General features: G+C 62.6%; 12 protein-coding genes across 12 annotated transcripts; 7 read left to right on the forward strand and 5 right to left on the reverse strand.

Annotated features, from left to right (window-relative positions):
* Positions 1-64: 64 nt before the first annotated feature.
* Positions 65-904, forward strand: OT_ostta10g02420 (unnamed product; the record flags this gene model as incomplete). The annotated part of the gene is made up of 1 exon (XM_003081628.2): positions 65-904. One exon carries the CDS (start codon positions 65-67, stop codon positions 902-904), a length of 840 nt encoding a protein of 279 aa, XP_003081676.2.
* A 50-nt stretch (positions 905-954) lies between these two features.
* OT_ostta10g02430 (Protein prenyltransferase, alpha subunit) lies at positions 955-1,998 on the reverse strand (the record flags this gene model as incomplete). Its single annotated transcript, XM_022983194.1, has 1 exon — positions 955-1,998. The coding sequence occupies one exon, from the start codon at positions 1,996-1,998 to the stop codon at positions 955-957; it is 1,044 nt and encodes a 347-aa protein (XP_022839825.1).
* Positions 1,999-2,019: 21 nt separating this feature from the next.
* Positions 2,020-2,994, reverse strand: OT_ostta10g02435 (Protein prenyltransferase, alpha subunit; the record flags this gene model as incomplete). The annotated part of the gene is made up of 1 exon (XM_022983195.1): positions 2,020-2,994. The coding sequence occupies one exon, from the start codon at positions 2,992-2,994 to the stop codon at positions 2,020-2,022; it is 975 nt and encodes a 324-aa protein (XP_022839826.1).
* A 127-nt stretch (positions 2,995-3,121) lies between these two features.
* Positions 3,122-4,199, forward strand: OT_ostta10g02440 (Zinc finger, RING/FYVE/PHD-type; the record flags this gene model as incomplete). Its single annotated transcript, XM_003081630.2, has 2 exons — positions 3,122-3,310; positions 3,600-4,199. 2 exons carry the CDS (start codon positions 3,122-3,124, stop codon positions 4,197-4,199), a joined length of 789 nt encoding a protein of 262 aa, XP_003081678.2.
* A 119-nt stretch (positions 4,200-4,318) lies between these two features.
* Positions 4,319-9,124, reverse strand: OT_ostta10g02450 (Zinc-finger domain of monoamine-oxidase A repressor R1; the record flags this gene model as incomplete). Its single annotated transcript, XM_022983196.1, has 1 exon — positions 4,319-9,124. One exon carries the CDS (start codon positions 9,122-9,124, stop codon positions 4,319-4,321), a length of 4,806 nt encoding a protein of 1,601 aa, XP_022839827.1.
* A 243-nt stretch (positions 9,125-9,367) lies between these two features.
* OT_ostta10g02460 (Glutamine amidotransferase) lies at positions 9,368-10,111 on the forward strand (the record flags this gene model as incomplete). Its single annotated transcript, XM_003081635.1, has 1 exon — positions 9,368-10,111. The coding sequence occupies one exon, from the start codon at positions 9,368-9,370 to the stop codon at positions 10,109-10,111; it is 744 nt and encodes a 247-aa protein (XP_003081683.1).
* A 140-nt stretch (positions 10,112-10,251) lies between these two features.
* OT_ostta10g02470 (Rhodanese-like domain) lies at positions 10,252-10,677 on the forward strand (the record flags this gene model as incomplete). Its single annotated transcript, XM_003081636.1, has 1 exon — positions 10,252-10,677. One exon carries the CDS (start codon positions 10,252-10,254, stop codon positions 10,675-10,677), a length of 426 nt encoding a protein of 141 aa, XP_003081684.1.
* Positions 10,678-10,774: 97 nt separating this feature from the next.
* On the reverse strand, positions 10,775-12,175 carry OT_ostta10g02480 (unnamed product; the record flags this gene model as incomplete). The annotated part of the gene is made up of 1 exon (XM_003081637.2): positions 10,775-12,175. One exon carries the CDS (start codon positions 12,173-12,175, stop codon positions 10,775-10,777), a length of 1,401 nt encoding a protein of 466 aa, XP_003081685.2.
* A 168-nt stretch (positions 12,176-12,343) lies between these two features.
* Positions 12,344-13,192, forward strand: OT_ostta10g02490 (Inositol monophosphatase; the record flags this gene model as incomplete). Its single annotated transcript, XM_003081638.2, has 1 exon — positions 12,344-13,192. The coding sequence occupies one exon, from the start codon at positions 12,344-12,346 to the stop codon at positions 13,190-13,192; it is 849 nt and encodes a 282-aa protein (XP_003081686.2).
* Positions 13,193-13,237: 45 nt separating this feature from the next.
* Positions 13,238-15,835, reverse strand: OT_ostta10g02500 (unnamed product; the record flags this gene model as incomplete). The annotated part of the gene is made up of 1 exon (XM_003081639.2): positions 13,238-15,835. One exon carries the CDS (start codon positions 15,833-15,835, stop codon positions 13,238-13,240), a length of 2,598 nt encoding a protein of 865 aa, XP_003081687.2.
* A 286-nt stretch (positions 15,836-16,121) lies between these two features.
* On the forward strand, positions 16,122-17,267 carry OT_ostta10g02510 (unnamed product; the record flags this gene model as incomplete). The annotated part of the gene is made up of 1 exon (XM_022983197.1): positions 16,122-17,267. One exon carries the CDS (start codon positions 16,122-16,124, stop codon positions 17,265-17,267), a length of 1,146 nt encoding a protein of 381 aa, XP_022839828.1.
* Positions 17,268-17,429: 162 nt separating this feature from the next.
* On the forward strand, positions 17,430-18,377 carry OT_ostta10g02520 (unnamed product; the record flags this gene model as incomplete). Its single annotated transcript, XM_003081641.2, has 1 exon — positions 17,430-18,377. A coding segment is annotated over one exon (948 nt), but the record flags the coding sequence as incomplete, so codon positions are not given.

Consider the following 18,377-nt stretch of genomic DNA (forward strand, 5'->3'; position numbering starts at 1 on the left):
GCGATCGACGCTCGAGGCGAATGACGCGACCGAGATGCGCGCGAGGATGATGATGATGATGATGATGACGAGGACGACGACGACGACGACGACGACGACGACGACGACGACGACGGACGCCACCGAGGTCGCGCGCGCGGTGCGGCGCGTGAATCGACGCATCGCGCTTGCCGTGCGCGCGTTCGCGGGGACGACGGACGAAGCGGGGTGGGGTCGCGGCGCGGCGGGCGGGACGGCGGCGCGGCGGGCGGGCGAGCGTCTCTTCGTCTGGCTGCACGGCTACGCCGACGTGAGTGGGGCGTCCTGGCGGGAGTTTTGTGAGGTCGTCGCGCGTGGGAGTGGGTACGAGACGTCGATCGCGTGCCCGGACGCGCCGAGGGAAGGGGCGAGGGCGGGCGGGTGGTCGGTCGGCGGAGACGCGCCGCGCGCGTGGTTTAAACCGAGGCTGCACGTCAAGCGAGACGGGCGGGCGTGGACGTGCGATGGATTGGAGGATTCGGTGGCGAGGGTGGTTCGTTTGGTGGACGAAGAGCGCGCGCGTCTGGGGATCGAACGCGGAGACGTCGTGCTCGGAGGTTTTTCGCAAGGCGCGTGCCTGGCGCTCGCGTGCGCGAAGCGCGAGTTGAGCGACGTTGGTGGCGTGTTGGCCGTGCGCGGGTACCTTCCGAATCGGTCGCATGAATTTAGTGATATCAAGCCGAAGACGCTGATTCTGGCCGGTGGGAACGATCCGTTGGTTCCGTTGGAGTGGTCGCTGCACGCGGCGACGATGACGGGGGGCGACGTCGTCGTGCGCGAGAATCTCGGGCACGATTTGTGCGTCGAAGACGTGTTCCACGCGCGATTATGGATACACAGACGTTTTCGCGGTCAGAAGACTGACGATGTGGCGGCGAGTCCGTGACTTTCAACCTTGTATTAATCTAACATTACTACGCACGCTACGCGCGCCGCTCACATGAATTTTGGTTTTTTATTCTTGCTCGCGAGTTTTGCTCGAATGCTCGAGACGTCCACCTTGGGAGCGGACGTCTTCTTAGTTTCCATCTTTCGCTCGACTTCGATGGCGTCGAGCTCGGCGTCCGGGGCGTGAATCGAAGCGTCGTACGTCGGTATCTCATTCATCATGTCCTTGGACACGTAATTCTCCTCCGCCGCGCGCACCGCCGCCGCTCCCGTGCCGTAGTGCACCCCCGTTATCGAAACGTAGCCACCGCCCGTGAGTTTCCCCTGCGCGCGCAGTTTCTCAACCTTGTTGCGCACCGCGAGCGTCAAGTACTCCTTCCTCGTATCCTTATGGCTCAACAAATCCAGCGTATTCTTCACCGCGCGCTTCGCGCGCGCCGCCAGCGGATGGGAATTCCGAGAAGAGTCCAAACGCAACGTCAGCAACTTGCATCGCATCGCTATTTCCGTCGTTTTCATCGCCTCGTGCCCCCCCCAATCCACTCTACCGAGATTATCCATCGGCACGTCTCGAAGCTTGAGCAAACGCAGGAAATCCTTTTCCCGATGCGCGTCCAGAATGTCCTCAATCTCGCTCCCCGTCGCCACACCCAATCGCGCATTGATTTCCTCCGTCACAACCGCGTCGACTGATAATTTCGGCGCGTGATCGCTCGCTTTTGCCCCGCCCATCCTCACCGCGCCGCCGACGCCGGCGTCGCCTCTCGCCGTTCCGCTCCCACCATCGAGCCCTTGACGCGCCCTCGAACTCGCCACCGCGCTCGCCACCGCTCGCGCGAGATCGTTCGAGCTCGGTTCTTCCCTCCCGTCGCTCTTCTTCTCGCTGTTCGTCGTTTTATCGGCGCTCAGAGCGCGCTTCAGGGCAACTCTAAACTTTTCAGCGTCGGCGTCGAGCAAGCCAACGTCCTCGATCAGCGAGTCAAGATCGCGCTCGTATCTGAGGTCGTCCAATGTCTCTATTCCTTGTTCGATGAATCGCGGGGCGTACGCGTCGAGCGCGCACGAGGCGAGAAAGTCTGCGACGGTTGTCATGACGAGTCGCGCAGTGCGGCGTTACATCGACGCCCTCAGGGCTGATTCTAATCGATCCAAGCGAACGGCGTAATAGTTCGCTCGCAGCGGGTCTATGGTTGCTAGGGCGCCAAATAACGATCGAGCGTCGGCAGCGCGATCGAGATCGCGGTCTCGAACCGCCTCGGCGGCGACGCGGTCGGCGAGCACGAGCAACGCGTGGCGAGACGGACTTTTCCCGCTCGCAGCGGCTCGTGCGACGGCCAAGACGAACTCAGATATGCGCGTTGCGGTGTCATCATCCACCGCTGGCGACGTTTCGGCGAAGTCGCGTAAGCCACGGAGGTAACTCCACACGCTCTCATTTTCGGCGTCGGATTCAAGCGCCTCTCGCGCGTACGCCGTCTCCCGATCCAACACCTCTTCGTCACCTCGGTCGAACATGTGTTTCGCCCAATAAAACCTCGCATTCCACGCGCTGTTGTTCATCACGTCCTCAGCGATCATCGCTCGCGTGTAAGCGTCCTCGCCATCCCACACGTTGAACCGCGACACGAGCCACGCGCGTTGCTGCCACGCGTGTATGTTCTTCCCATCGCTCGCCAGCGCCGCGTCGACGTGCTCGAACGCCCTCGCGCGATCGCCCACGTCTGCCTCGTCCCCCATCGTCTCCATCGTCCGCCGCGCGTGATTCCACGCTTGATAATTCTTCGCGTTGGACGTCGTCGCGCGCGCCGCGTACGCCGCCTCCTCCCTCAAAACAGCCATCTTCCCATCGCCCGCGTCCCCCGCGAGCGCCTCGGCGCACCGCCAACGATGCGCCCACGCCGTGTAATGCGCCCCGCACGTCTCGATCACCCTCGCGCTCGTCTCCATCCCCCGCGCGAGCGCGTGTACGTCCACATCGCTCGATGCCTCGACCCCATCCTCCATCATTCGCATCGATTCTTCGAGCGCTCGAACGTCCTCTTCGTACCCCCGCCCGTACGCCGGACGCGCGACATCACGCTCGTCCATCGCGCGCGGCCGTCGAGCCGACGTCGTCCACGACGCGCGCACCGTCGCGACGCGACGACGTGTCGCACGAATCGTCGTCCCGTGAATGACGACACTTCACCGCACACCCCCCCCCGTGACGCGCGCGATGTGCGACGGCGACGGCTCGGACGTGGAGAACGACCGCTCGGTGTCCAACTCGGGTCGGTCCACCCCCGTGCGCGCGCATCGCGCGCGCAAGGAGCGCGCGCACGGCGACGGCGCGCACGGCGCGCGACGAAACCCGTTGGCGAACGAGACGACGAACGCGGCGACGACGTCGCGCGTCGCGCGCGAGGTGCGTCGAGGACGCGCGCGTGACCTCGGGCGTGGCGCTCGTGACGACGGACGCGCGTTCGGGGGCGGCCGGGACGGCGCGGGCGCGGGTGGGCGGGGAGATTTCAGATCGAGGTCGTTACGAGCGGTTTCGTTCCCCTCGAGGTCGGCGCGGGGACGCGGACGCGCGGACGGACGGCGATCGGGCACCGATGGATGCGACGGCGGTGTGATGCGCGCGTGCGGCGAAGGGGTGGATTGACGTTCGATGCGCGAGACTGACGACGGGACGCGTGCGCGCGCGCGCGTAGGATGAGTCCTCGGCTTCGCTCGCGAGGCTGTTACAGGAGCAGGAGCGCGCGTACTTCATGATGCAATTTGGAGAACGTGGTGCGGATGCGGTGGTGGAGGACGCGCTGGTGGAGGACGCGCTGGTGGAGGACGAACGCGTGGTAGAGGAGATGGAGGAGGATGAATCGCTCGCGTTGGCGAGGCAACTGCAGGAGGAGGAGGAACGCGCGTACAGGCAACGGATGCTCGCTATGGCGGGCATCGACCCGGACGCGGAGGAAGATTCCGAGGCGGAGGGCATCGATACGGACGCGATGACGTACGAAGAGCTGTGTGAACTCGGCGATACCGTGGGAAAGGTATCGTGCGGGCTCACGGAGGAGCAGCTCGCGTCTTTGCCCGCGCGCATCGTCGACGCAAAAGTGGCGGGGACAAAGTGCGCCGTATGCTGCATGGAATTTGACCTAGGCGAAAGCGCGTGTCAACTCCCCAGGTGCGGTCACGTGTACCACGGCGAGTGCGTTGAGCCGTGGCTCAAAGAAAACAAGTCCTGTCCTACGTGTAAGACTGAAGTTTTCGAGGACAAGACGGAGAAGAAGACGGTGCGACGCGCGCTTTGAGGACGCCTTCACATTTTTTTGGCGCATACCGCCAACGATTCAGTGTACCACCTTATTTACGTCTACCGGTAGTGTTTTGTAAAGAGCTACGACTGCAGGAAGCGATCGTCGAAGTTTCATTACATTGCGGCGTTCTCGGGATTCACGATCAACTCGGCTATTTCTTTCGGATCCCACGCCGCTGCGCCCTTCGACTTTAATCCGATGAGACCTATCGCGATGTCACTGGGCATACCTTCTACGTCTAAAGCCGTCGCGCACGTCCTGGCACTCCTACCTATGAGTTGCACTCGCAGCTCGTCACCGACGTGATCAGTGAGAGTGACGAAGAGCATGTCAAACTTTTTGCCCGTTTTGGGATTTTCTCGAGTGGTCACTCCTTTCGACGGCTCTCGCTTCACGACTTGGCCCACGACATTTACTGACGATCCGGTCGACGTGTTCTTTATCGCGGCGAATGCACACGGTTCATCAGCGCCAGCAGGCCACGCCACACGAGGTAGCTGCAGTTGTTTCCTCGCAGGAGTTGGCGGCGCTGAGATAACGATGGGTGCCATATTCTCCTTGGAGTTTTGCTGAATGAGACCGGCGGCCGCCCAAAGATCGTTGACGTGACGCGCCAGTGTGCGGCGGGCGTGTGAGTCTTTGCGTTTCATAGCAGCTTTGATGGGAGACAACACGTGCGTCTTCACTAACCGTTTTGCCGCTGGTGACGAAGCCGTGAATGCGCTCATAAATCTGAGCGCCGCAATCGCCGTGCTCGTTAAAGTTACAGCGTCCGCGTCCTTCTCTCGTGGCTCAGTCATGGTTTCGGATGGTGGCTTAAACGATCGATAGACTTCCTCCAATGCCTGAGAAGGTGGTACGGACGCGCCGAGCGCCGACCGCAACCGTCGGCTCGCAGAGTTTCGATCATTCTCGGTGAGTGGTGTATATCCCTTCCCTTCCTCAGCCCCGCCGAGTGCGTGCGCGATCTCTCCGATCGCTGCTCGCAAGATGGCGACAAAGAAAACGTCTTGCGGAGTCGCTTCACATTTTGCATCACCATCGACCATTGACGCGAGTTCGGGCTGGTGCGTCAATGCTTCCTCGAGAACATGGTAAAGAGAAGCGCGCACGCTTGGATCAGCGGTCGAAATTGGTGGCGGAGCCGCACTTCTACCGATTGGCACCGCCGGCGGTTGAAGAGCATCCAGTATAGAGGGCATTAAGTGCTTGAACCAGTTCGAATCCGATGATCTTTTCGCCAGTTGAGCGAGAGCGAGCGACCATCCCTTCGCGGCTTGCATCGCAGTCTTGCTTGACGCGCTGTATCTCGCACGTTCGATGGCGCGCTTCGCGCAAGAGTTCACGATGAAGTCTCTTAAGTCGATGAGTTTACTGCTCTCGATTCCTAGGCGTTCATGTAAATCGTTTTTGGTATCCAGAGAGGACCATAGCGCCTCCATCGCGTTCGCTGAATCGACCGCGCCAGGACGCTCCATCGCCTCGTGCAATATCGCGATAAGCGTAGTCAAAATGGTGGCATTTTGTGCGTCGAAATGCGACGCCACGGTGAGAAGTGCGTGTGACAGCGTTTCTGCGCGAGCTTCCGATTCTCGTCCACCTCTCGTCGAGCTGAGCTCAACTGTTTTGCGAAGCATTGGCATAAGCTTTGGCGGAGGCGGGGCCAACAGTGCATCAGAGAGGTGCGATGCCGCCGTCGTGAGAATCAAAGCACTCGCCGCCGCGAACGAGCCCTCACTGTGTCTACCTCGCACCTCTGCCTCGCGTATCGGCAGAACCTCCCAAAATATGTTTGCCGCTGCAACGGCAGCGACGCGCGCTTTCGGTGAGATTGCCGTCGTCGATGCTTGACGCAACACCTCAGCCACCCATCTTGCGCGCGCTTGCAAAGACACGTTTTCCGACTTTTCACAACCATCGAGGATGATCGAAGACGGAAACGCGGCGAACAAGATGGGATGACGCTTCGCTGCTCGTGTGATACGCGCTCGAGCCCTGCTGATTCCGGCAGATCCCGACTCGCCCGCAGCTGGATCGGTGGTTGCAAGCATCCACAATTTCAACAAAGGGGCGCCTATACCGCCGTAATACACCGGCGTGACATCAAGAAGACGGGAATACAACCGATACGCCAGCGCGCGATACGGCGCACCCGCTGAACGCCAAAATGTCGCGGGCGTGTGCGGCGCAACAACAGCTGCCTCAACCTTGCCCCACCCCCAAACTCCAGATCGAAGCAACAAAGCAAATAGACGTGCTGAACCTTCGATTGCAGCTCGAGCGATACCAGAACCGCCTTCAAGTTTCATCGAAGTCGTCGATCGAGCTGGGAAATCCGCCGCTAGTAAATTTGATAGCGACGGCCACACGTACTCGCTTGCATTCGTCGCCAACGCGACCGTTACCGGTGATTTCGGATCCCCCCAATCTCGCGTTGCGGCTGTCACTGCGGCGGCAATCAATCTCAAAGCCTGCTTTCTTAACTTAATTTTGAATGCATACTCTGGGGAGAGGAAAGCAGCGATCGTGGGACAGAAGAGCTCCTCCCGACCAGCTAATGGAGGGCCACGCACGGACCGGCGAAGTGCTGCCATGGAGGCGTACAATAACACGTGCGCTGCTTCAAGTCGCTCGAGGAGCAACAACGCCACGGCGTCGTTGATTTCTACCGATACCATTTCCTCGCCGTCTTCTTCGACCGCACTCAGTGCGCTGATGGAAGCCTGAAGATGCTCCGGCAGAGGCATCGCTTCTTCTGGCTTTGTCAGCATGCTCTGGCGAATCAAACAGTACTCCTCCCCGAGCTCACCTATGAGTATCAAAACTTGCAGGATGGATTCCCTGACCTGTACGTTTTGATACGCCGCGTGGTCACTGCATCTCAACAACGCCCTGAGCACGATGGCACGTCCCGTGCTGTTGTAAGATTTGAACGTTTCTGGATCTGCAAGCGTTTCACGCGCGTCCGATATTACTTTCAGACCCGCCGTCGTGCGAGGCACCACGCGGGCGATGCGCACGACTAGCGCACAAAATGCGCGTAACTCTCCCTCATCTACGATGATTCCCGTTTCGGACTCATCCATACCTAGACGAAGCGCTTGATGTGAGCTCACTAATGCGTCTCTGTACGTCCATTCATCCACAGCGCCGTCTCGGACTTCCCGTAGTATAGAAGCGCACTCGCCTTCGCCAACAGCCGCTCTGGTTTCCTCGTCTTCTTCTTGTGCCGCGGCGTGTACGGCGCGATCCTGCGCCGCCTCTACAACCTCCGGATTGATCGTTCCAAACTGCTCCGCGTCGTCTGGACGAGGTAAGCGTCTGCGACGACGTCGACGCGGCGCCGCGACGGCCGGTATCTCATCACCCTCTCTGAGGTGGATCGTTTCGCCGTACTCAGTAGTAATGGTTCGCACGATCGGGCGCCCTGCCGATTCACGCTGCATCTCACTGCGTTCAACTTCTTCAACATCGATCGCGACCCGCCTGGGCTCTGGATTCTCGGCACCCGCAACAGCGAACCGTCCCTCGTGTTCTCTCTCGCGCGTGGCGATGTCGTGATAGTCCGTCCTCGCCCTCTTTTGTTTCGGGTGATGCGTCGCCGTCGAAGACGACGTTCCTTTATCCGATGATGTTACTCGGTCTATCATCGACATGTCTCCGATTGGCGGCGGTGGTTGTGATGGCGCTTCGTTGACATCCATTAGGATGAAGTCCGTGTTTCTCGCGCGCGTCACAATGACGGGTGCAGACTCGTCGACGTCGCTCTCGCTATCTGAAGAATTGAGTTCCGAACCATCGGAACTGGCGTAGCCGTCTCCAGTGGTCGTTCGCCTGCGACCGCGAGACGCTCTCCCTTGACGCGATCGAGCGACGGCGTCGCCTCTCGCACGTGGTCGTTCGTTCTCACCGTCATCGTCACCGTTATCAACATCGTCGCAATCTTCGTTATCATCCAGCCTACCGAACGCGGCGCGAACGCTCTCGGCAACCTTTGCGCGAAGAGCCATCGCTTGCTGCTCTTGTTTCGATCTCGCCCCGAACATTCCTGGAATTGTCCCTCGAGTCGCGCTCGACCCCGCGCTTGGATCTCTCTGACGACGCTGCCGCTCAGAGTACGCGGCGGGTAAATCTAGCATTGGTGGTGCATCTCGACCGGTGACGATGGCGGTGGTGATGAGGTAATGCGCCACCGACTGCCAACCGTACTGCAGCGCCTCGCCCGTCAACTGTTGCGTCGGGAACAAGTTCCGCTTCGCCCGCAAACAATTCGCCCCGCTACAGTTACAAATGTCCCGACACACCGGACACCGCCACTCCGGATCCGCCCTCGCCTCGTCCAAGTTCTCCCCCATGCGCATCTCGAGACACCAACCGCACCAAACCCCTCTCCCTCGTCCGCCCTCTGGCGCCTTGCGCCAAAATCCGCACTGACACGTCGTCTTCAAATCCGTCGTCTTCTGCCGACAAAAGTGACACGACGTGCACTCTCGACACCCCGGTCCGTGCACATCCTTACACCACGTCTTACTCCCCCGACTCGTCCGTCTCCACGCCGCGGCGCATCCGTACAACCGATCGTAGTGCGACATCGTGTAATACTCCCTCGACTCCCCCTGCGCCGCCCGAAGGTCCCTCAACTCCGGTCCGATCCGTCCCACGCGCACGCCCTCGACCGCGCGCGCGCCCAGGACCTCCCCCGACGTCGCGCCACCGTCTCCGGACGTCTCACCACCCCCAGCGCGATCGACGGCGCCGTCGTCCGTGCCGTCATCCATCGCCCGTCTCGGCTCGACGACGCACACATCGTCCACGCGCGCGCGCGCGCGGTCGTTTTCGCTCTCGCTCGCCTCGCCATCGCTCTCGAGATCGCTATCGCTGAACGCGTCGCGCCAGAGCGCGCGCGCGGCGAGCGCCATCGCGCGCGCGCGCGGCTGTCGCGCGCGTTTGAATCGGCATCGACGCCATCGAGGGACTCTTTCATGGGTCATGACTCGTGCGAGGTGATACATGGGACATGACTCGTGAAAGAGTCCACATGCACGCGAGGGTGTAGGGTTTAGCGTGTCGCGCGCGAGGGTTCGCATCGGCGTCGTCGACGCCATCGCCGACGCCATCGCCGCCCGCACACGCGCGCGCGCTGGGCGCCGACGCCGAGGACGATGCGCGCGCGCGCGTCCGCGAGCGCGTCGGCGCGACGCGCGGTGCGTGCGCCGCGGTGGTGCGCGCCGGGACGACGCGCACAGGCGACGGCGACGGCGACGCGGAGAGACCCGCGGTTCGCGGCGTCGGCGCGGCCGGTGGTGATCGTCGATAACTACGATAGTTTCACGTATAACCTGTCGCAGTACCTGGGCGATTGCGGGTGCGACCACGTGGTGGTGAAGAATGATGAGATCACGGTGGAGGCGCTGCGGGCGATGAACCCGCGCGGGGTGATGGTGTCGCCGGGACCGGGACGGCCGGAGGATTCGGGGATCTCTCTGGACGTCGTTCGAGAGCTTGGACCGGAATTTGGAGTGTTTGGCGTGTGCATGGGACATCAGTGCATCGGACAGGTGTTCGGGGGGGATATCGTGCGGGCGCCGACGGGGTTGATGCACGGAAAGTCGTCGCCGGTGTGGCATCGCGTCGAGGTGGATACCCTGCTGAGTGGCTTGCCGAGCCCGTTCCAGGCGGCGCGGTATCACTCGCTCGTGATCTCGCGCGAGAACTTTCCCGATAGCGAGCTCGAGATCACGGCGTGGACCGAGGATGAGACCATCATGGCGGTGAAGCACAAGAAATATCCGTGGATCCAGGGCGTGCAGTTCCACCCGGAGAGCATCATCACCGAGAACGGGCTCACGATCGTGCGGAACTGGGTGAACCTGATCAACGCGCGCGCGGAGAACGCCGCGGGGTAATAGAAGCCGATTCAATACCGCGTCACGACCGATCGATCACGAGCCGAATACATCGTCGTCGCGTCCGCGTCCGCCCGCGGGCCCACTAGGTGCCGACTCGTCGGCTCACGAACCGAAACGTCTTCACTCCCTCGCGCTCGATGTCCACCCTCGCCCGCGCCGCGCTCTGCGCACACGCACGACGAGCCGCCCTCGCGCGCGGACGATCCCCGATCGCGCGCGCGCGCGCGTACGTCGCGCACGCCGGCGGTTCTTTCGAAAACGTCACGAGCGATGATCTTCGCGAGATGATCGAAACCGCGGACGATTCGGACGTCATGTTCGTCGACGTGCGAGAAAAGGATGAGTGGGACGCCCTGAAAGTGCGAAGGTTTGAACTGAAACCCCTGAGCGATGTCGGGTCGTGGTTGAACGCGCTGCCGAGAGAGAAGAAGCTGGTGGTGATGTGTAAGCTCGGCGGACGAAGCGCGCGGGCGTGCGACGCGTTAGTCGCGGCGGGATACGATAACGTGTACAACGTCCTCGGTGGAATCACGGAATACTCGGAGAAATACGGGAGCGATTAAGTGTGTGTCGATGAGGGTCGATGAGGAGAAGCGTGGAAAGTGCGCCCGGACGTTTTTAATACACAATACGAAGAAATCGCTATCGAGTTTCACCGTTTCACTTCGACGGAGGCCAATCCGCACCGACGGGCGTACGCTCGGGAGCCTTATCGAGCAGACATTCGTGCCAAATCTCGAATGAGTACGCGTAACGTCCGTCGCGATGCTTGGCGAAGAAACTGATGGGTTGCCCGTTGAGACAGCGCCGGAGCGGAAGCTTGACGAACCCAATGTCGAGGCAATAATCGTCAAAGAGCAACACGTTTTGGAAGTAATCGAGCGTGTACACGTCCTCTGTGTTGAAGAAGTACTCGTTCGATTGCTTAGGATTGGAGAAAATCCGACATCGCTCGCTGATACTCACCCCCTTCGCGAACGCGCCGCCGAAACGACGCGTCTCTTCCTCTATATTCGACGTGATGTCCGGCGCCTCGTCCGGCGTGTGCGCCGCGAGTACGCTGAGCGTCGCCCCGATGGGAGCGTAATAATGTGGCTCTTCGCAGAGAACATCCGCGATTAAACCCGGGGTGAGGCGCTTGAAAAATTCCTGTCCAGCGATGACGATCGCTCGCGGCGGTTTATTCTCAAACTCTCTGTCAAACTCGGCGCCGGTGAGGACGTCGCTCACCTTGACCCGCTCTTTGAATCGACCCTGCACCAAGACCTGAAACGACGCCCGCTTCGTGGCGTAGAAATCGTCGGGCGTGCGCGTCATCGCGTCTTCAATGCCTTTGAATCGACACAATATTCGTCCCTCAAAGAGCTCCGTCTCGAACGACATCGCCGTCTCCGTGTTCACCGGCGCGCACGCATCCTCGACCCCGATCGTCGCCTCCTCGTCCTTCGCCTTAAAAACCGGTCCACGCTTCGACGCCCACCCATCGGTGACGCGTTGCGTCGCGCTCCTCGGACTCGAGCGCACGAACACCGGTCGATGCGGCCACGCGTTCAACGGCGGCAGCCGCCGTCGATTCGCCTCCAGCGCCGCCGTCCCCCCCACTCCCCCCCGCCGTCGCCGCGCCATCCGCTCCACCTCCCGCGTCTTCCCACCACCCCTCGATTCGACTCCACGCGACGTCGACGTCCAAAATTCCCACGCCCCGTCGCCCGCCGTCCGCCGCACCACCGCCCGGAGCGCCCGCGCGCTCGTCGCCCCGTTCGCCCGCATCCGTCCCAGCGCCTCGCTCGGCACCATGAGCTGCCAGAACACGAGCGCGCACGGCACCAGCGCCAAGCCCACGGGCGCAAGCCCCGCGCTCGCGAGCGCCACCGCCAACGCGAAGACGATCGCCGCGCCCACCGATGCGTGCGCCATCCACGTCACGCACGTCACCGCGTCCACGCCACGCGCGCGTCGATCGCGCGCGCCGCCGTCGTCGCGCGCGCGCGTCATCGTCCGCGCGCGCGACGGCGGCGTCGACGCGTCGCCGAGTGCCGATTCATGTCGCGTCGACGCCATCGCGGCATGTCCACGCGCGCCTGGTTTTCCCCTTCGCGCGCGCCGCGCGCGCGGCGAAACGCGCGCGCGCGCGCGGGGTCGTGTCCGATCGATGACGTCGACGTCGCGCGCGCGCTCGCGGCGGCGCGCGCGGGGTCGGACGCGGCGATGAAATTGCGACATCGAACGATGCATCGAAAGAAACGCGACGGCACGCCGGTGACCGCCGCGGACGTCGCGGCGCAGCGCGCGTGCGCGGTGACGCTCGTGAGATGTGGATCCGCGCACGCGTTCGTGGGTGAGGAGCGAGCGAATGACGTGGACGCGGACGCGGCGTGGACGCGGGCGACGGCGGCGGCGTTCGAACGGGCGCGCGCGAACGCGAACGCGGGCGAAGACGATGGGTCGGCACCGTGGTGGGTGTGCGATCCGGTGGATGGCACGAAGGCGTTCGTGGCGAGGGATGGGTCGGGGCAGTTCGTCACGGGGTTGGCGCTCGTGGACGCGGATGGGGTTCGCGTCGCGGCGATGGTGGCGCCGACGTGGGCGGGCGGCGGCGCGGAGATCGTCGCCGCGCGAGGCGCGGGGTGTTTTGCGCGACGGGGGGGGGAGAAGGAGTTTTATCGCGCGGTGTGCGCTCGAGCGGAGACGCTGGGGGACGTGCGAGCGGTGATTTCGGCGCACGAGACGTTTACGAAGTTGCCGCTCGGCGTCGCCATCGGAGAGCCAGAGTCGGTTATAAAATTATGCTGCGGCTCGCTGTGCAAGTACGTGAGTGTGGCTCTGGGAGAGTCGAATGTTTTCATTCAGCACCCGTCGGCGAGGGGCGATGGATTCGTGAACACGTGGGATCACGCCGCGGGCGTGCTGTGTTGCGCAGAGGCGGGCGCCGTCGTGTCCGATTTACACGGCGATCCGTTGAACTTTGCGAGCGACAGACGTCGACTCGCCCCGGGCGGTGGTGGCATCATTTGTGCCGCGAAGGAGATTCACACCGACGTCGTTCGTGCGTTTCGCGTCGGTTCTTCGAACATGTAGCCCTCGTACCGGTGCCGTACTTTTACAATTCGTAATAGACACGGTTCAGGAGACGCTCAAGTAGGACTTTGCGCGTCTCAGCGATTGCGCGAGGTGGGGATGGAGATTGATCTCGTCGCGAATCGACGCCAGCATGTTATCGCGTCTTTGTTCTAGCTTATCGATGAGTCGTTCGTAGCGTTCTCGATCGCCCGCATCGTCGTTCGTGTCTTCTTTCTCGCACGGTTCCTGAAGCGCGCGCGCCAACTTTTGATGACCGCTCGTTTCAAGCAACGCTCGCTCGTACTTCTCGCGTAATTGCGTCGTCGTCTTCACTCGCAAAAAGTCGCGCCGCTCGCTCAGCTCGGACATCATTTTGGCGATATCGTCGTGCGCTCGTCGTGCATCGGCGTGCTCGGACTCGAGCTTGGTCACTTTCAACGTGAACTCTGACGTCGCTTTATGCGCATCCGCCAATCGTCTTCTCACGTCGCTCTGCGCGCGCTTCGCCGCGGCCAAGGTTTCGGCCTCGCGCAGGTTATCACCCTTAGCTTTGAGCTTCGCTTGGAATACGTCTCCTTTCGCGACGATGAGCTCGCGACGTTTGACGCAGGATTCTATTTTTGACGCAATCTGAATGCGGTGCGAATCGAGGCGCTGCAGCAAGGCGGCGAGTTTGGCGTTCTCCTTCCTGGCGGTCGTCACCTCATGATTCCCTCTCGTCGGATCCAACATGATTTGCGCGCGCTGCTCGAGCGCGATTCTTCGGTCGAGCTGGGTGATATCTCGGTTCAAGGTGTCAGAATCTTCTCGCGCGCCACGCATCGTTTCCTCGCTCGATCGAATTTCGGCGCGAAGTTTTGAGATTTCTCCACTGAGTTCATCAATCTCATCGAATCGAACTTCCTCTAATTTGAGGGTCTTGATAGCCTCTTCACGCGCCTCTCGCGTTGTGAGAGCTATCTTTTCGTCTATCGCGCTTAATTTGCGCCGCTGGCGCTCGATGTTTTTACCGATTGATTCGCACGCGGCCACAAATCTCCGAGTGTTGCGGTCGTGCCGATCCTTCTTTTTCGACAGCACGCTGCTCTCGTATCCAAGGTGCCCTAAGTTTTCTACGTATACGCGACTTCGCTCGCCGTAGAACAGCATCGCCTTCTGCGCTTGTAACCAAATCTCCCGAACCTTTGCGCAATTTTGTTCGTTTGTTTTAATCTCGTTGCGCAAGTGAGCAATTTGAGCCTCCAGTGGCCCCACGTGTTCGGGAGACGCGTCGCGCAGTTTTTCAAGCTTTTTATTCGCAACGTCCACGCTCATCGTTAATCGCTCGATCTCTTCAACATTTCGAGCGATCTCTCCCTCGCACACGTCGATCGCGTCTCGTCGCTCCTCGATGCGAAGCTCTTCTCCGCGCAAACGTTCACCAGTCAGATATTCTTCATCCTTGATGCGCATGATTTCCACCTTTGTCTGCGCCACTTTATGTTTTAACACTGTCGATTCGTTCGCCGCCGCACGCGCGCGCGCTCGGGAATCTCTCGTGGCTTGTGTCAACTTATTCGCGAGCTTATTCGTCGTCATCTTGTCCACCACGCGCAGGAGCGCGCGTTCTTCGACGTCGTGCAACTCATGGGTGTGCCCCACGTACGCCTTGTCGACTTTTTCAATCTCAATCTCAATCTCACGCGCGCGCTTTTCCTCTCCTCGTGAGATGTCGTCGTGCTTCCTCGCCGTCGCCTGCGTCGCGTCGCGTTGCGCCTTTTTGTCCGCCGCGGCGGCTCTGAGGCTCACCACGAGTGAATCCGCGTTCTCGTTTTCTTTATCCAGCCTCTCGAGCTCTTCGACGTGTTCGCGTTGCGTCGCGTGTGCGCGAGCGATGGACTCCTGCGCGGCGTCGCGTTCAGCGTCGGCGACGCGACTCGATTCCGCGAGCTCGCGCGCGTCTCTCCGAATCCGTTCCAGCGTCGCGTCCTCGGCGCCGATGCGCTTGAGCACCGACGTCCACTTCTCGCGCGCGACGTCGACGCTCGCGTGTACGTGTGAAATCGCATCGTCGCAATCGTCGATCTGCGTTCGAATCGACGCCGCGTCTCGCCTCGCCCGCGCGGCTGTTTCCGCGTTCTCCGTCGCCGTCGCGCGCGCGCGATCGACGCACTCCCGCACACATCGTACACGCGTCTCGCGCTCGATCCGTGCGCGCTCGGCGTCGTCCACCGCGTCTGAAACGACGCTCGCGGCGCGCTCCGTCACCTTTACCGCGCGCTCCATCGCTCGCGCCGCGTCGCCGTCGTCTCGCGCGGCGAGCGCGATGATTTCCAGCGCGTCCCGCGCGCTCTCGGTGAGCACCGTCGCCTCCGTCGCGTCGCGCTCCGCCGCGCGCGCCGCGAGTTCGATGTCCAACGTCTCCGTCTCGCTCGCCTCGCGGGCGTCGCGCGCGCGCCGCGTGCGGGCGTCGTGGGTCAACCACTCGGCTCGCGCGCGCGCGAGCGCATCCTGGAGCGCGAACAGTTCCACCCCCGCGTCTTCGCGCGCGCGCCGCGCCGAGTCCAGCGCGCGCTCGGCGTCGAGCTCGCGCTCGCGCAGCGCGCGCGAGCGATCGAGGAGCTGCGCGCGAAGGGCGCGTCGCGCGCCGTCCACGCTCGACGATGCGCTATTTTTGCGCATCGCGCGCGCGTCGACGCCGGCGTCGCCCCGTCGCGCTTAACGTCGACGCGGGCGGCGCCGACGACGCGGACGATCGGTCGCTCTCGACCGCGCGCGCGCGCGTCTTCGCGCGCGCGTCGACGCGTCGCGCGTGCGCGTCGGAAGATGAACCGTCGTTTGTGTTTCACGAAAAAGTCAACCGCGCGCGGTCAGCGGACGCGTCGACGCGGCGACGCGCGCTATTCATAGCCCCGCGACGCGTCGACGCGTCGGCAGGTCGCGCGTCGACACCACGCGCGCGCGCGCGATGGCGGAGACGTCGTCGCGCGCCGAACACGCGGTCGCGATGGCGAACGAGCACAAGGTGCGCGAGCGGTGGCGCGAGGTGATGCGATCGAGGCGACGACGGGAGACGCGCGACGCGATCGACCGCGCGGCGCGCGCGCACGACGACGCCCTGGATGATCGCGAACGCGAGATCGCGTCCCTGGACGAGGCGCTGGACGCGGGTGAACGCGCGCACAGGGAGGCGGCGGAGGCGCAGGCGAGACGGTTGGCGGCGCGCGAGGCGGCGGACGACGCGGAGACGATGAAGATGCAAACGCGCGTCGACGCCGAGTTACGGGCGATGCGCGAGCGATTCGAGGCGGAAGATGACGCGGCGGAGATGACGTGGCGCGCGAACGTGGACGAGGCGATGCGTCGAGGTGAGGAGGCGCGCGAGCGAGACGCGCGCGAGCGAGACGCGCGTCGAGCGAGTTTCGAGGACAAGAGAGAGGAGATGCGGAACCAACACGGCGAGGACGCGGCGACGATGAAGATGATGTACGAAAACCGAATTAAGGATCTGGAGATCGCGCTCGCGAGGGCGACCGCGCCGACGGTTCGACTGGGTGATTTAGGATGCGACGCGGACCGAAGAGACGCCGAGGACGCGGTGGACGACGATCGAGCGTACGAAATCATACGCGCGCGCGACGAGGCGGACGCGCGACGATTCGACAAGATCGCGCGCGCGATCAAGCGTTTACAGTCTGGCGTGCGCTACTGGCGCGAGAAAACGGACGCGCGATCGAGTGAACATCAAGACGCGCGAGCGCGCGTCTCGCGCGAGCGCCAGCGCCACGAGCTCGAGCGCGGGGAGACGGAAGCCCACGCCGCCGCCGCTCGCGCCTCTCGAGCGCACACGCTCCTCGAGACGTGCGTCGCGAGTGAAACCGCCATCAACGAGCTCGCGTCCACGCTCGAGCGCGCGAAGCGCGTGCTCAGGATCCAAGCCTCGGCGTCCCGTCTCGCGTCCGGCTCGCATCCAGCCGCCGACGCGCGCCGACGCGAGGACGACGACGACGACCATCTTCCCGCCGACTACGCCGACGCCGTCCTCGCTCGATATCGCGCCGTTCACGAATCCACGACCCATCGTCGTCGTCGTCACGCCGCGTCCACCGCGTGAGGCGTCGTCGACGGCGTCGGCGGCGCGCGGCGTCTCGCCCGTTCGCCCGCGCGCCGGGCGTAATCCACACACCACGTCGTCACACCGCCCCGCGCGCGTCGTTCACGCCCTCGCCGCGCGCGAACGACCGCGAAGGACACGTTTCAATCGCACGTCCGCGTCATGGCGTCCGGCGAGGACGCGCGCGAGGACAAACGCACGAAGAATGCGCGTCGCTTTGGTGGCGGCGGCGGCGCTCGAGCGATGGATGCGAACGATTCGGACGTCGTGACGGACCCGCGGTTCGCGTCGATGCACCGAGACCCGCGGTTCATGGCGATGCCGCGAAAGGAGACGGCGGTGACGATCGATGAACGATTTAAAGGGGTGTTCGAGGACCCGAACTTTGCGAGCGGGACGAGCGGGACGCGGGACAAGCGCGGACGCCGCGGGACGAACGATAAGGGCGCGATGGCGAAGCAACGCGCGGATATGCGGGCGTATTATAAGATGGAAGACGATTCTGAGGAAGAAGACGGGGATATGGAGGAACGGATGGAGAAGTCGATGGATCGCATGCGAGGCGTGGGGTTGGAGTCGTCGAGCGAGGAAGAGAGCGAGAGCGAGAGCGAAGAGGCGGAGGAGGAAGAGGAGGGCGTGCTTCCGACCATGCTCGTCGGGGAGGCGGACAAGGATATTCCAACCATTGACGCGACGCGACGGTTGGCGATCGTGAACTGTGAGTGGCAGCACATTCGAGCGGTGGATTTGTACGCCGTCTTGCGTTCCTTCGCGCCGAAAGGTGGGTCGCTAGAGAAAGTGACGGTGTATCCGAGCGATTTTGGTTTAGAGCGCATGGCTGTCGAGAACAAGTACGGTCCGACGAGTGCGTTCATGAAGGATGAGAAGAAGAAGTCGCAAGCACTCTCGGAGACGAAGAAGAAGGACGGGAACGATGACGACGGCGAGGACGGCGAGGAGGCTGACAATGAGCAAATGCGTCAGTACGAGCGCGATCGTTTGCGTTACTACTACGCCATCGCCGAGTTCGATACCGTGAAGACGGCGATGGGCGTGTATCACGAGTGCGATGGGATCGAGTACGAACGATCGAGTTTTAAGCTCGATTTA

The sequence above is a fragment of the Ostreococcus tauri genome, assembly GCF_000214015.3.
Source record: "Ostreococcus tauri WGS project CAID00000000 data, contig chromosome 10, whole genome shotgun sequence".
NCBI classification, from domain to species: domain Eukaryota; kingdom Viridiplantae; phylum Chlorophyta; class Mamiellophyceae; order Mamiellales; family Bathycoccaceae; genus Ostreococcus; species Ostreococcus tauri.